Source organism: Barbus barbus (genome assembly GCF_936440315.1).
Source record: "Barbus barbus genome assembly, chromosome: 3".
Lineage (NCBI taxonomy): Eukaryota > Metazoa > Chordata > Actinopteri > Cypriniformes > Cyprinidae > Barbus > Barbus barbus.
The window spans coordinates 20,590,951-20,606,647 of NC_136731.1; the positions used below are offsets into that span (position 1 = coordinate 20,590,951).

The 15,697-nt window shown below is 36.0% G+C and overlaps 1 protein-coding gene across 1 annotated transcript in view; it reads right to left on the minus strand.

Annotated features, from left to right (window-relative positions):
* The window catches only part of LOC306849665 (protein tweety homolog 2-like), a 71,280-nt gene that overhangs the window by 1,773 nt on the left and 53,810 nt on the right, over positions 1–15,697 (minus strand). The window contains exons 5-13 of the mRNA XM_079384858.1: positions 12,271–12,366; positions 10,546–10,618; positions 7,994–8,063; positions 7,143–7,198; positions 6,459–6,551; positions 6,280–6,372; positions 4,461–4,603; positions 4,199–4,375; positions 4,039–4,117 (exon numbers count right to left, since the gene is read on the minus strand). Of these exons, the coding sequence (XP_079240984.1) occupies positions 4,039–4,117; positions 4,199–4,375; positions 4,461–4,603; positions 6,280–6,372; positions 6,459–6,551; positions 7,143–7,198; positions 7,994–8,063; positions 10,546–10,618; positions 12,271–12,366 (880 nt within the window). The remainder of the gene's footprint in view (positions 1–4,038; positions 4,118–4,198; positions 4,376–4,460; positions 4,604–6,279; positions 6,373–6,458; positions 6,552–7,142; positions 7,199–7,993; positions 8,064–10,545; positions 10,619–12,270; positions 12,367–15,697) is intronic.

Below are 15,697 nucleotides of genomic sequence, written 5' to 3' on the forward strand. Positions count from 1 at the left end.
AGTTAGAGAACACCTGACAAGAGCTCAGAGACCATTCCTTCATCCAGAATCTCTCCAGATCCTTCAGATTCACAGCTCCATGACGGTGCTTCTTCTCTTCAGTTCACCTCACTCGTTTTCTACAGGGTTCAGGTCAGAGGACTGGAACGGCCATAGCAGAAGCTTGGTTTTGTGTCCAGCGGCCCATTTTTGTGTTGCTTTTAAGGATTGTTTTTGGATTATTGTCCGGTTGGAAGATCCAAACATGGCCCATTATAAGATTTCTAACAGAGTCAGTTACTTATTGATTTTTTTATCTGTTGGTATTTGATAGAATCAGTGATGCATGTGCATGATGTCCAGGACCTCCAGCAGAAATATAGGCCCACAACATTAAAAATACAGCAGTACATTTCATGGGGTACTTTTTAACCCCGTGTTCACCAAACCCATCTTGAGTGTTTGCTGCTAAAAAGCTCTTTTTTTTTTTTATTCATCTGACCATAGAAGCCAGTCCCATTTGAAGTTCCAGTTATGTCTGATAACTGAATATGCTGGAGATTGTTTTTTGGTGAAACCTTTTTCTGCAATTCTCCAGCTGTGGTCCTTGGAGAGTCTTTGGCCACTCAACTCCTCCTCATCGTGCATTAGGATGATATAGACACACGTCCTCTTCCAGGCAGATTTTGAACATTTTCTGTTGATTGGAAATTGTTAATTATTGCCCTGATGGTGGAAATGGGAATTTTCACTGCTCTAGCTCTTTTCTTAAAGCCACTTTCTAATTTGTGAAGCTCAATTATCTTTTGCTGCACATCAGAAACATATTCTTTGGGTTTTCTCATTGTGATGGATGATTAATTTGGAATTTGGCCTTTGTTTTGTTTTCCCTTCTATTTATATTTCTGTGAAACAGGAAGTCATGGCTGAATAATTTCATGTTCATAATTACCCTGGAGTGCTCAAAATTGTGAATATGAATGGGAATATACTTCAGAGATATTTTACTCATAAGAATTTCTAGGGGTACCAATAATTGTGTCCAACATGCATTTGAGAAAAAAAAAAATCATAATATTTCCCCCCATTTTAAATTCTTATTCTCCAATGAACGTTTAGATTTGTGTGATTTTTTTTAAATAAAAGATCAAAAGGATTAACGATGCACATTTATTTTCACAGCATTCTTCTTTCATGTTTACTAAGGGTACCAACAATCCTGACCACATGTGTATGTGCATACATATACTGTATATATATATATATATATATATATATATATATATATATATATATATATATATATATATACATATACTGTATATATATATATATATATATATATATATATATATATATATATATATATATATATATATATATATACACACATATACACACAAATACATATATATATATATATATATATATGTACATATATGCACACACTAAAAATAGTAAGGTTTTTTTTTTATTTTGAAAGTAGTATCTTATGCTTATCAAGGCTGCATTTATTTAATCAAAAATACAGACAAAGGAAAAGCAATATAGTGAAATATTTTTACAATTTAAAATTACAATTTTCTATTTAAAAGTATAATTTATTTTCTACTTTAAAGTATAATTTATTCCTGTGATGGTAAATCAAAGCTGAATTTTCAGCATCATTACTCCAGTCTTCAGTGTCACACGATCCTTCAGAAATCGTTCTAATATGCTGATTTATTATCAATGTTGGAAACAGTTGTGCTGATTAATATTTTTTGGAACCTGTGATACTTTTTTCAGGATTCTGTGATGAATAAAAAGTTTCTCATGAATAAAAAGCATTTATTTAAAATATAAATCTTTTCTAACAATAAAAGTCTGTGCTATCAGTTTTTTTTATATTAATTTAACACATCCTTGCTGAATAAAAAGTATTAATTTCTTTCAAAAAAGAAAAAAAAAAAAAACTGACCCCAAACTTTTGAACTGCTTTGCATATTGATTACTAAATATGCATATATAAAAAAACATGTGCATATATTCACACATTTCTATACATGCAAACTGACTTGAACATGAAAATACTAACTTGCCAGGAAGACTCGCAAGCACTGTGGGTGTCAGCAAGATGGAAGAGTTACTGTGAGCAATTTCACAGCTCTATGTGATTAGTTTTTGCCCATGTACTAGAAAAAATAAATTAAATAAAAAGGTAATGCTTGGAAACCTCCAGAAATGAAATCACTGTATGTGTGAACAGGACTTCAGGTAAGGAAAAAGGTTAGTTGGAAAAACACTGATGAATTTTTGGGAAAAGACAACAGCTGCAAAAATGCTCAGTGCTCTTACATTTTAAAGGGATGTACAGTGGGTGATGATATCCTCAGAGGAAGGAAACGAGGACAAAAAGAGCAAAGGTATGTTGAGGGGAGGACAGGGGTGCACTTACTGTTTCTAAATGTCTGAGGATATAACTTCACATGTGATAAAAAAAACAGGAAAAGAACTCAATTAGCTGTGAAATATCATTGTGTGAATACAGAGTCTTGACAGTTAAAAATGAAGTTGACAATCGGTTCATTAGACAGAAGACTGTCCTGTAATGAGTTTTACGCCTTCTGCAATGCTTCAACCAACACGACTCACTAGATGATCCTCTCAATTACACCCTTTCATTTATGATTCATCTTACAGCTCACAATCTGCACACGTCTGATGGACAATTTGGCTTTGAATTAAATCAAGACAGGACTGTTTTTAATTACTTTCCATTAATAATTTAGTATTAATAAGTAATAGTAATTTCTCCTTATTCCCTTTTTAACTGCAAGGATATTCAACAAAAAAAAAGGAAACATCAGGGGGCAGTAATGCTCCATCTCTGCTTTCAGCTTCAGTTGTCTTGATCTCGAACACCACAAACAAATAAAGAATCCTTAGACACAGGTTACATTAATGGATCTAATATTACAGTCACCATAATTAAGAATCCCCATACACTTGATTGGCTCAATGACTCGCTCTCCTTTCCACCTGTAGCCGTTTTAGTGTGGCTGCCGTCATCCAAGTGGATGCTGCACACTGGTGGTGGTTGTGGAGAGATATATAAATATAGATATATAAAGCGCTATATAAATGCATCATTCATTCATTCAATATACACTATACCTTTCAAAGTTTTGGGGTCAGTAAGATTTTTTTTATGTTTTTGAAAGAAGTCTCTCATGCGTAACAAGGCTGCATTTTTTTTTACATACCATATAAACAGAAAATTCTGAAATATTATTACACTTTTAAAAATCAGGTTTCCATTTGAATATATTTTATAATGTAATTTATTCCTGTGTTGAAATCTGAATTTTCAGCATCATTACTCCAGTCTTTAGTGTCACATGATCCTTTAGAAATCATTCTGATATGCTGCTCAAGAATCATTTTTTACTATTATCAATGTAGAAAACAGTCATGGTACTTATCAGTTTTGTGGAAAACTATAAGTTTTTTTTTTTGTTGAGATTTTTTAATGAATACAAAATAAATTAATTCAAAAGAACAGAATTTATTTCAAATACATTTGTTGTAGCATTATAAATGCCTCTACTGTTCAATTTAATAGATGCTGTATTAAAAATATTAGTTTATTTTTCTTTTTAATCTTACTGACCCAAAACCTTTGAATAGTTGAGTAAAGTGATAATTAAAAGAATAACTGACAAAAAATCTAATATTTTTATGGTCTGCAGAAGAAAGAAAGACAATTTGGTTTGTAATAGTGCTAAAAATCTTCAACTACCTCAAGATATGATACACATCATAATGTATTACATTATTATTTTTGGACTTGAGAATTTTACCAGTTTTAACAAGTTTACACTCAATTAGATGATTTAAAATTGTTTTAGCAGAGCCCTATTGTGGAATGGCATGTGGGTTGGGTATACAGTTGTTTTAATTTTTGCAACACAGTGTTTTGGAACACATTAACAGACCAATGGTTGGTGATATAGAAACCATCAAATATGCAAAAATGGAATAAAACTGTCAGTAAATGGAAAATTTAAATCAAAATACCGATGGTGGTGGTGAACCACTCCCAATCAACGGAACGTTTTCATAGCGAGGATTTCTTTCAAATAGCATGGACTGGTTCCTGTAGGAGAGGAAGAAAGATAAGTGGGTCAGCATGAGAGAAAACAACAGCTCTCTCTCTCTCACACACACACACACTCACATGTACTCTGGTGTGCTGGATGTGGCCTGCAGTGGAGGATGCAGACTTGTCTGGCTGCCCATGCTGCTGCTGTAGCTGCAGAAACTGTGAACTTGATCTCGGCTGGGGTTATATGGCGTGATGCGTCTCGACGGGTTAAAGGGGTCCTCCTCATCGATATCATTATAATCCCTGTCCCTAAGAACAACCAATCACACGTCAGCCACACCGATGGTCTCAGGTGCGATGCACTACAATTACACGGCAGGAAGATGAATGGTACCTGATAGCGATGAGGGTCCAGGCACGTGGGACAGCACACAACAGGGCACAGAAGGCACAGGCTGCCAGCAGAGAGAACAGGCACAGATACAGGAGCCCCTCCACGCCATCATAGCAAACGCCCAGCAGAGCCTCCAGATAGTCCTGCAGGACCAGAGCGCTGTTAGATAAACACAGGACCTAACCATGTTTCTTATTTGTTTTAAGTAGTTTGAGGTAATATTTTACTATTATTTATTAGAGGAAAAAAACTGCTTCACTGCTTGTTAATATTTGAAAAACTTTTGCTTGAAAAAAATCTAAGTTAAGTGGTGCAACCAACATGCAGAAAAATATAGACCTCTATACCAAGGTCACCTTAAGAAAAATAATAATATGGTTTACCTTTTCAAAAATAATAATTACAATTACATGCATTCAGTGTGCAAGGAAAATTTTACTACTTTATCCTTTGTGGTTGCACCACATGACATTTTTATATTAATGAGGAAAAAAAATCCTTTGTGGTTACACCACATGACATTTTTACATTAATGAGGAAAAAAATCCTTTGTGGTTACACCACATGACATTTTTACATTAATGAGGAAAAAAAATCCTTTGTGGTTACACCACATGACATTTTTACATTAATGAGGAAAAAAATCCTTTGTGGTTGCACCACATGACATTTTTACATTAATGAGGAAAAAACTCCTTTGTGGTTGCACCACATGACATTTTTACATTAATGAGGAAAAAAATCCTTTGTGGGAAGTCGTGGCCTAATGGTTAGAGAGTCGGACTCGTAATCGAAAGGTTGCGAGTTCGAGCCCCCGGCCGGCAGGAATTGTAGGTGGGGGGAGGGAATGTCCAGCGCTCTCTCCACCCTCAATACCACGACTGAGGTGCCCTTGAGCAAGGCACCGAACCCCCAATTGCTCCCCGGGCGCTGCAGCATGGCTGCCCACTGCTCCGGGTGTGTGTTCACGGTGTGTGTGTGTGTGTGTGTGTGTGGATTTGTTCACTACTCACTGCTGTGTGTGTGCACTTGGATGGGTTAAACGCAGAGCACCAATTTCGAGTATGGGTCACCATACTTGACAATACGTCACGACTTTACTTTACTTTACTTTACATGACATTTTTAGAGAGGTGGAAATGTTTTTTTCCCCCCAAAGTTTCAAAACAACATGAAAACAACATAAATACAAACAATAAAATATTTGAAAAACAATTGTCCGCAAAATCCAAGTCAAGTGGCGCAACCAACATAAAAGCAGAAAAAAATCCCCTAATGCCAAAGTCATCATAAATTTCTTCAATAGAAAATTCAACCTTTTATGAAAAATCAAGGTTAATTTAGGTTATAAAATGTCATGTGGTGCAACTCCCCCAAAAATATTATGTATGAATTAGGAATATGATATTTGTAAAATAAATAAATAAACAAACAACAACAAAAAATATTTATTTAAAATACATATATTGAAATATTTTCAAAAATAATCATTTGTGTACAGTTATGTGCACTGAAGTTTTAAGGAACTTGGGTTTTTATTTTTTAGATCACACTTTATGACATTTTCAGAGACTTTAGAAATTTTGAAAATGACATAAAAGATAAAAAAAAATGTAAATCCAATTTTTTAAAAACAATTCTCCTGTTCTTTATCATGAACACTTATTTGGCTTTGTGGGTGGTTTTGGGTTAAAATACTTTATATAAAAAAAAAAAAAAAAAAAAAAAAACTGAACAAGACTGGCGTAGATAGGTAGAAGTTTGACTATTTGAGATGACAAACTGTTAAAGTATACTTTAAAGTACAAATGTGACTCACTTTATGCAGACTACGGCAGTCCAGCAAGGCGGTAAACTGGTGCAAATTGATCTCTGTAGAGTTCAAGATCCGTTGAATTCCTAGAAGATCTTTCTAAAATGATTCAAATTGGGAAATGAATGTTTAGAAAAAAGGACGTAGAGAATGTAAAGCAGAACCCTCTTTGACAGCACTCTCACCTCTGCGGAGGGAAACACAGAGACAGAAAACTGCAGCAAACCTTGCACCTGTATCTGCATGGTGGTCAGAGACCTCTGGAAGATGGTCAAAGACTGCAATACAGAAACAACAGCAAATCAGACAAACATGTGACCTAAAGCAGTCGATCCACTGACCTAACCCATGTCTACATAGACATGCTATAGGTTCTGCCTTTTGTTAATGCAATGACCAGTAAAAGGTCATTAATCCATGCTGAGGATTTGTATTTACATCTGGATTAACGGTTATTAAGGTTTTAAATTTGGTTAATGGTTACATCTGTCTTATACATCTGCTTTATGACATTCCCCCAGAACATTTACTTTAATAGATCCTCCAAAACAGCAGCTTAACCAGCAGAGAATACTGTTTAAATCAGTGGAAAAGCTTTCACAGGATTCCCACAGGCAATGCGAGAAAGCCAGACAAATCTAATTATCCCAAGACTATAGACAAAAGAGACCCCTTTTGATCCAAGTTTATTTTCATATCGCCTATTCATAATTTAATTAGCCACGCAGATTTTTTACATAAACATTATAATGGCTTTAACATGGGTATTTGCCTCAATTAGAAGTCTAATGAATCTGTAAGCTCCGTTAATTGCTTGTATCAGGAGTTCAGGGAGGAATTGAATGCTGACATGCCGGGGAATCATTTACCTGCTGGAACGGATTGGGAAGACTCTGGCTGCAGTATAGGTAATAGTGCATTATATCTGCAAGGGACACAGAAACACAGTGAAGATTCAAACAGCTTACAGTCTGTGCCATTGAATGAAACTGAACTAGCAAAATGGGTCATTTGGAAACCATTATTAATCATGAGCACATTAAAGGAATAGTTCATCTTAAAATTAACTCGCCCTTAGGCCTAAGTTTCAACTATGGATCCTGTGTAGTGAATGGGTGCCGTCAGAATGAGAGTCCAAATAGCTGATAAAAACATCACAATAATCCACAAGTAATCCACATGGTTTGAAGTTAAAATGCCTAAATATTGGATTTGTTAATCACACACAGCTTTTCAATTCACAAAATAATTGATGGACTGGAGTCATGTGGATTACTTATGGATTATTGTGATGTTTTGATGAGCTGTTTGGACTCTCATTCTAATGGAACCCATTCACTGCATGATGTAATGCTACATTTCGCTAAATCTGTTCCGATGAAGAAACAAACTTGTCTACATCTTTGATGACCTGAGAGTGAGTGCATTTTACAAGTACAATTTTTGGGTGAACTATTCCCTTAACATATGACCACCCACATATCAGCTATTGAGTACTAAGCCACCAATCACAATATAGATCATTTAAAGGTAAAGTAGCAAAAACTGTTTCATTCTAAATGTCAGACAGTGTGGCAAATGATTGTGGGAAACTACATTATGACATTATGTTTTTGGTGCAATAAACATTGATTAACATATAGGATATGCCTCTGAACAGCTGTGTTAAAAACATCTGGTTCATGCAAAGGATACAGGCATATGGAGCAATATTACTTACCCGCACTTAAGGAGTCTTTGGTTTGATTGACAATGAACTTGTCAGGAGAGACACAAAAGTCGCTGGTGCCCTAGAACAGACCAAACAACAAGCTCACAAGTACAATTCTGCAAAACTGGTTTTAAACACGAGAAAGAATTTGAAAGGCCACATAGCATTTGGTGGATGTTGTTGCAGTGTTCACACATATTGGATTGTGGTGTTTGTATCAAAAGGTGACAGGGTTTCTAAGACCTTTGTTGAAAGTCAGGACCATACGAGGTGATCAACTAGGGGCTAATCTTATTGCAGAGATCAGTGGTTGTCCTGGCTTAAATTAGTGGGTTTCAGCAGCAAGAACAGACAGTGTGAAGCGTTACCTCAGATACTGAAAAAGGCTCAAAGAAACCCGAAACTTTCACGAGAGAAAGTGTCATGAACTTTCTTTCTCTCTGACAAAACTCTGAAAATCTTATTCATGCATTTATCTGAATGTACTCGGATTCAAAAGTGACAAACTGGAAGGCAAAACCAACCAGATTTTAATTTCAACAGGTCTAAGGATGCCCTTGATTTAAGCGACATTATTATCAATCGTTTCCTAGTTAGGTAAGGTTAGGTGTGAGGTTAGGACAACAGTGGTTTGTTGGACCAGAATGTTGTTGTTGTTTCGAATCCACTACAGAGTGATTCACATTGGGTCCCAATGGTAAATTCTCTCTGAAATAATAAAAAAAAGGAAAGAGTGTGAGAGTCACATGTTCCTTCAAGGCTTGCTTCCACTCTCTCTTACTATCAATAACAGGAGGGAATCAATGTAGTCAGGCACTGCTGGAGTAATCCACTTTACTGCTGGGCCCGACCTCTGCTCTGACCCCTCATTGAGCAGTCTTAAGTTCTGTTCCCTACAGACATCCTGACTGAAGCGTCAGCTCTTACTCTAATCACTGTCATGCTCACCGTTTGCCTCTTAATGTGTAGCTCCTCAAAGATTAGAGCTAAAAGAAGTAAGCCAATTCACTGATACTTTAATTAATTACTTAATTGAAATTAGAGATATTATTTAGAGAGTAAAGATTCAAACTAGTTAGAATAACAAAATAAAGAAGATCTGTCAACTTTTAAAGGAAGAATAAAAATCATTCCATGGATTTTGTGGTTGACAACAAAGACTGTGCATCCAAACAAACTCTATGATTGGATGAATCAAAACTCTGAGTGGATGCATGGAAAAACTAGTGAAGTGAAGTGAAGTGACATACTGCCAAGTATGGTGACACATACTAGGAATTCGTGCTCTGCATTTAACCCATCCAACGTGCACACACACAGCAGTGAACACACACACACACCGTGAACACACACCCGGAGCAGTGGGCAGCCATTTATGCTGCGGCACCCGGGGAGCAGTTGGGGGTTCGGTGCCTTGATCAAGGGCACCACAGTCGTGGTATTGAGGGTGGAGAGAGCGCTAGTCTAATTAATAGATGGACAGATTGATTCAGGCCACTTAGTTGATTCATAAAATAAGGATTCAGGGATGAAACAACTATCTTTATTAGCGAGTCACTAAATGATTGCCACTGATTTGTTCAAACACATCAGTTTGTTCAGAATCATCCGTCATCAGTCATTGTTCAGAATTATCAGGTCATTTTGTAGCTTTTGGTTGGTCGATGTTGAATCTGAAATGTTTATTGAACTGTTTATTGAACTGTATATGGGCAATATCACTCAATCATTATATTAGTCAAAATATTAGTGAAGCTTATGGATAAAAACACCATTTCTGATTTGATTATTCCTAAATATAGAATTGCTATAGTTAATATTTCATTCACTATATATATTTATCATATTACATTGTATTTTATAACAACATATGTTTCTTGACAAAATGCAAATTGCATTTAGTAATTTCTTTCACAGCATTTGTTAGTTATAAACACGTTCAAGCAAGGTTGAGGATTCATAGTTGAGAATTTGGACAACTAATGAAAAGTGGCATGTTTGATGTCAGGTATGTGCGTCACAGGATGTGTAAAGTACCTGAGATCCCCCTTCAGTACCACAGTGACATCATGAACAAGGCACTTAGCTCCTAGGTGTGCGGTACTACACGGTACTGCACACCCAATTACTGTATTAGAAGTCAAGACTAAATATAAGGCATCTTCAGAATGTTAAATGCAGTTTGCTATCTTTATTATGCATGCAGCCTGAGAGATGCAGAGCTGAAAACCGAGCCGTGGCATGAGACAGAGTAAATTGGCCTGTTTAGTGACACAGCAAGAACGGCTGTTTACATCCGTTAAGCCAGCGGGCTGTCTAATTTAAATGAACGAGGCTTTGTAATCAGCTTTTCAAACTGGCATGTACCACGAGACACATAAATGCAGTCACTGAAACCTGATAATCTCCTAAGATTTTCACACAGCTCATGCCCCTCTACCCTTACAAACATTCACTTTTTTAAAAAAAAATCCAGGAACTGAATGAAGTGACTCATAGTCACTGGACACTGATCAAAAGGGATTTAAAGTAGGCAGTCATGTGAAAACACAGTAACTTACCACAGCTGTGGCTGTGCCTGCTCCTAATGACGCCCAACTCATGACCAGGGTCAGTACGCCACACATCATAAAACTGAAATGAGAGAAAGAGAGGAAATAACAATGAGATGCAAGGTTAAACATGAAATTAAGCACTACCTTGCAAAAGTTTGGGTCAGTAAAATCTTTTTGAAAGAAGTCTCTAATGCTCACCAAGGTCAAAAATACAGTAAAAACAGTTCTGTCATGACAACTCTCAGAGTGATTTGCATGGTATTGTACATGACAATGCTAATGTATTTGGTCTTGGCGGAATAGATCTGCTACGCTGCTGCTGCAGCAGACCAAGTACCGAGACTTGCTACTGCCAATACATCCACAACATGCTGCTGTGAGCATTGTATTAAAACTGTGAAATTATATTATAATTTAAAATAATCTATTTGAATATTAAATATTAAAAAGTAATTTACTGTGATGTAAAGCTGAATTTTCAGCATCATTACTCAAGCCTTCAGTGTCAAATGATCCTTCAGAAATCATTCTAATATCCTGATTTGTTGTTCAAGAAATATTTCTTATTATTCACAATATTGAAAACAGGTGTGCTGCTTCATACATTTTTGTGCAAACAGATGTGTGATACATTTTGTCTCACGATTCTTAGATGAATAGAAAGTTCAAAAGAACAGAATTTATTTGAAATATAAATCTTTTTCTGCCTCTATTGTTACTTTTGACCAATTTAATGCATGATAAAAATAATAATACACACACATATATATATATATATATATATATATATATATATATATATATATATAAATAATGTAGTTTGACTGTATATGTTGTTTGACTCATATTTTGATAATTATACCACATAAAAACATACGTCTGTGCTTCTATGTTTTTCCACTGGAACTGCTTATATGCCCTGATTGCCCTTAAATGTCTTTTTTTTTCTTTTATTACTATTAATTTATTATTATTATTACGATTATTGTATTTTGCTCTTTTATTGTTGTTGTTTTGTTTGGTGTTTATTGTGCAGTGTAAAACTAATAAAAATAATTACAATAATTATTATGTGAGGATGTAAACCAGTGAGAAAGTGATCAAAGACATGAGCATGTGAGCAATCATATGAGCAAACAGGAAGTCAAAAGGAGACAGAGATGAATGGGGTAAACGGCTCCCTGGTGGCCATGGAAAATGGAGCCGAGGTTTCCTCAAACGGCCTTTCTTGACTGAGGATGGTCTTAAAAGCACCAGTAAAGCAGATTGGAAGCATGTAATAATTAGTTAAGGGCGGGCACACGCTTGCGCGGGCAGAGAGATCAATAAGCATTAGTGGGGTAAGTGGGGATGGATCTAAAGGAGCTTCCAATAAGGCTAACGGGGAGAGAGACAGAGGATTGAAATGAGAGGAAATGCAGGGCTTGATGGCAACTGAATAACCACAGCACTTGATGCACTCAGAGTCATTCCACAGAGGTCTGTTTATGTCAGAGGCTGCATTACTTTACAGTGCATTTAAGCTGGCAGGAATAAACAACTTCACAACACTATACAAACAATTAAAAATGGTAAAGGATTATATGCAAGCAGAAATACAGGAAATATGACAAGTTGCCTCCTTTCTCCATGTTGACATCTTTATGATTACACAAATGGGTCATACTTCCCTTCTGTCAAGGGAATACCCAAAGCCAGAGGTCTAACCATAGATATTTAGAGCACACTTACACTGCGAGCATCCATCGAGACTGCTTTGCCAATCCCAGACATGCTATGAGATAGATGACCAGGTCCAAAATCAGAAGCAGCAGGTATGTTAACCATCTGAAAAAAGCAAACGAAAGATGATGAAAGATGAAAGCAGAAATAAGTGTTCAGATAATATAAAAAATGGCACATATATATTTTATTTTTTTATTTGTACTATAGCGACTACTGTGTACTATTGTACTATTTGTAGTATACTATTGTAGTGTACTATTGTGCTATTTGTAGTATAGCTACACTATAAAAAAATGCAGGGTTAAAAACAACCAAACTTGGGTTACTTGGCAACCCAGCGCTGAGTAAATATTGGACAGAACACATGCTAGGTTATTTTGAACCAGCTGGTTGGGTTTTTACCCAACATGCTGGGTTGTTTTATTTAAGTCAACTATTGTTTAAAAATTATTATAATGCTGGCTTAAAATGGACTGGAAATAAAAACACACAAACACACAAACACACACACACACATTACTAGAGACAACAGCTATAATAAAAAAATGAACATTTATTATCAATCAAGAACACATGGACAAAATACAAGACAAATTGAATTTATTTGGGTAAATACAGCATAGTTTACAACATTACATACATTTAAACTCATTTAACAAGCATTTTAGACATAAAAATTGTAAAGTTTAAACATAGCATTTTAATTTAAGTGTACTCAACCATTCTCTGTAATCGCTTTTCACCGAAATACAGCTAATTCTCGAGACGGTGTGTCGCCAAAATCTGATCCGGTGATGGTCTGTTGGTTGTGGGGGAACTGCGAACTTCAAGCCGTAGCCTCGCGTTTCACTCGTAGTTGAAAGATGCCGTGACTTACTCCAAAACCTGCCCATAAACAAACAGTAGTGAGATTAGGGAACATATTTTAGCATTAAATTATATTAAACTCTGTATTATAACAAATAAAATCCATTTATGTTATGCATGGCAAACTGCGTTCCCATCATGTGAAGTGAGCACTGCTGACGCAGATGACTGACATCTCGTCCTTATGTTGCGTTGCGCAAAATAATGCAATTTATTGAACAGTAAAGACTTTCTAAATATAATAAAATGTATACAAACCTTTATTTCGCTGAAGAAGTGCACCAAATCGGTGGCACTGAGAACCGCTCTCTCTCCTGTAACTGTAACTCAGCAGCTGGGTTGTTTCATCGGAGACAAGCTCAACCCAGCGGATGGGTAGGAAAAAATAACCCAGTGTTAAAAATCACCCAGCAACTTAGTTACAAAAAAAACTACCCAGCACCTGGGTAAAAATATTAAAAACAATCCAATAAAGTGACCCAACAGGCTGAACCCAGCACTTGGGTAAAAAAAGCTTTTTTTTTAGATTGTGCTTATCGTATAGTTTTGCACTGAATTACTGAGTGGAGGATGTTGAAAACATAAATGTGTTTTTATGTGGAGCAAATAAACAAATAAAGGAAATATATTGTAATGTAAGGACTATGATAAAAAAAATAATGCTCTTAATCATGCATCTTAAATCAAAATAGATTAATGTCAACTGTAGGCAAGTTATTTTCAATAATATAAAAACAAACAAACAACATATGTCTACTTTTCTAAGCAAATAATGTTATGCTATTATTTTCATATAATTTGATTAATTAAACTGTCACCTCTTTCGATTTTTTTTTTTTTTAATCAGTTGACAGTGCTGATTTTAATATTCATCAACTGTGTGATTTAGATGTGTGGGAGCACACTGTCAGTAGGTCTCTAAGTAATTTAAAAGTGGGTGTTTATAGCACTCAATTTATTCTTCCATCTTCCGTTGTATGTTTCCCATGCACGATTAATAATTGAACTGAGCAAATACACATAAGAATTTCATGGGCTCCTGCCTAGTATGTGAGAACAGACAACTGGCCAAACAGTTCACTCTGAGAAGGTGTTATTTCTGGTAATCAAGCATATCGTTTGCTCCCATAATTTTGTTTATGTAATATGAACACATAAAATTTCAATAAAAGATTGACAAAATGACCTAAGAAGTAGGCCACTGTTTTCTAACTAACGTTAGATCATTGAAACCATGTGTAAAAACAGGTGTTTTACTGTATTTTTTGTACTGTATTGATTCAAGGTCTACATGGTTTGGTGTGCTACTGGAATGCCTGGCAAGCCACAATCCGATCAGTAATCCTACACCATGAGGACTTAAAAATGTTCACACATCTTGAGACAGAGAGAGCGAGAGAGAGAGCGAGAGAGAGAGAGAGAGAGAGAGAGAGAGAGAGGGAGGTAGGGAGAGAAATATATGGACACAAAGGTGCATGATAAATCAAGGCGATTAGATTTGCCCATGACATGAGTAATGCAGGAAGAGACGTTTGACCATTGCTGCTCAATAGCACAGTCCTTTAGCTGCTTGAAATATTAGCTACTCATCAATACATGCACTGAAAGTTCATAACTTGCAGGTCTACAAATGGAAATGTAATCTTCTTGGAGGGCATACAAATCAATTGAACAAGACTAACAGCCCCAAAAGGGCACAAGTAACCTAGTCCACATGAGATCCAGTAGTAGTGTCAGTAAAGCTAAACAAGTAGGCCAAAGCTGGCACCTTTAAGGCAGTGTCCCATTAAAAACAACTTGATTCTGGTAGGGGTAGTAGGGTGGGGGGCAGGTCAACATGTTTGAGAAGTAGGGCCATAATTATGAAATTTAGAGCGAGAGTTTAAAAAATGGGGACATATATTTGAGGAGTACGTCCAGAAGTTTAGAAAAAAAAGGGTTACATGTTTGAGGAGTAGGACTAGAAGGTTGAAAAATAGGGTCACATGTTTAAAGAGTAGGGCAAGAGAACTAGGCTCGCATATTTGAGGAGTAGGGCCTGAAGTTTGAAAAATATAGAGAGATTTGAGGAGATGGGTCAGAAATTTGGAAAACGGGATCAAATGTTTGAGATGTAGAGGGGGGCAACAGGGTAACATGTTTGATGAGTAGGGCCAGAAGTTTAGAAACTACAGTCACATGTTTAAGAAGTAAGGTTAAACATCTGGAAAATACAGTGAAAAGTTTGTAAAAAAATAAATAAAAAATCACACATTTAAGGAGTAGAGTTAGAAGTTTGGAAAATAGGCTCAAATGTTTGATGAATATGGACAGAAATTTGGAAAATAGGGTCATATGTTTGAGGAGTAGTTTAGCCCCGTTCAGACTATACGATTTTGGGCCGATTTTGCCACGATTTGCTTGATGTAGGGTGTCGTGGGAATTCGTAAAAAACAATGGGTGCCGGGACGCACGATTCAATCGTTTCATCTCATGTAGTGTGTCATAGTGCATGACACCTCTGCGACACTTCACGACGTCAACATAGAAAGACCAGCATGTTTAATTTATTTTTCCGTCGTACACG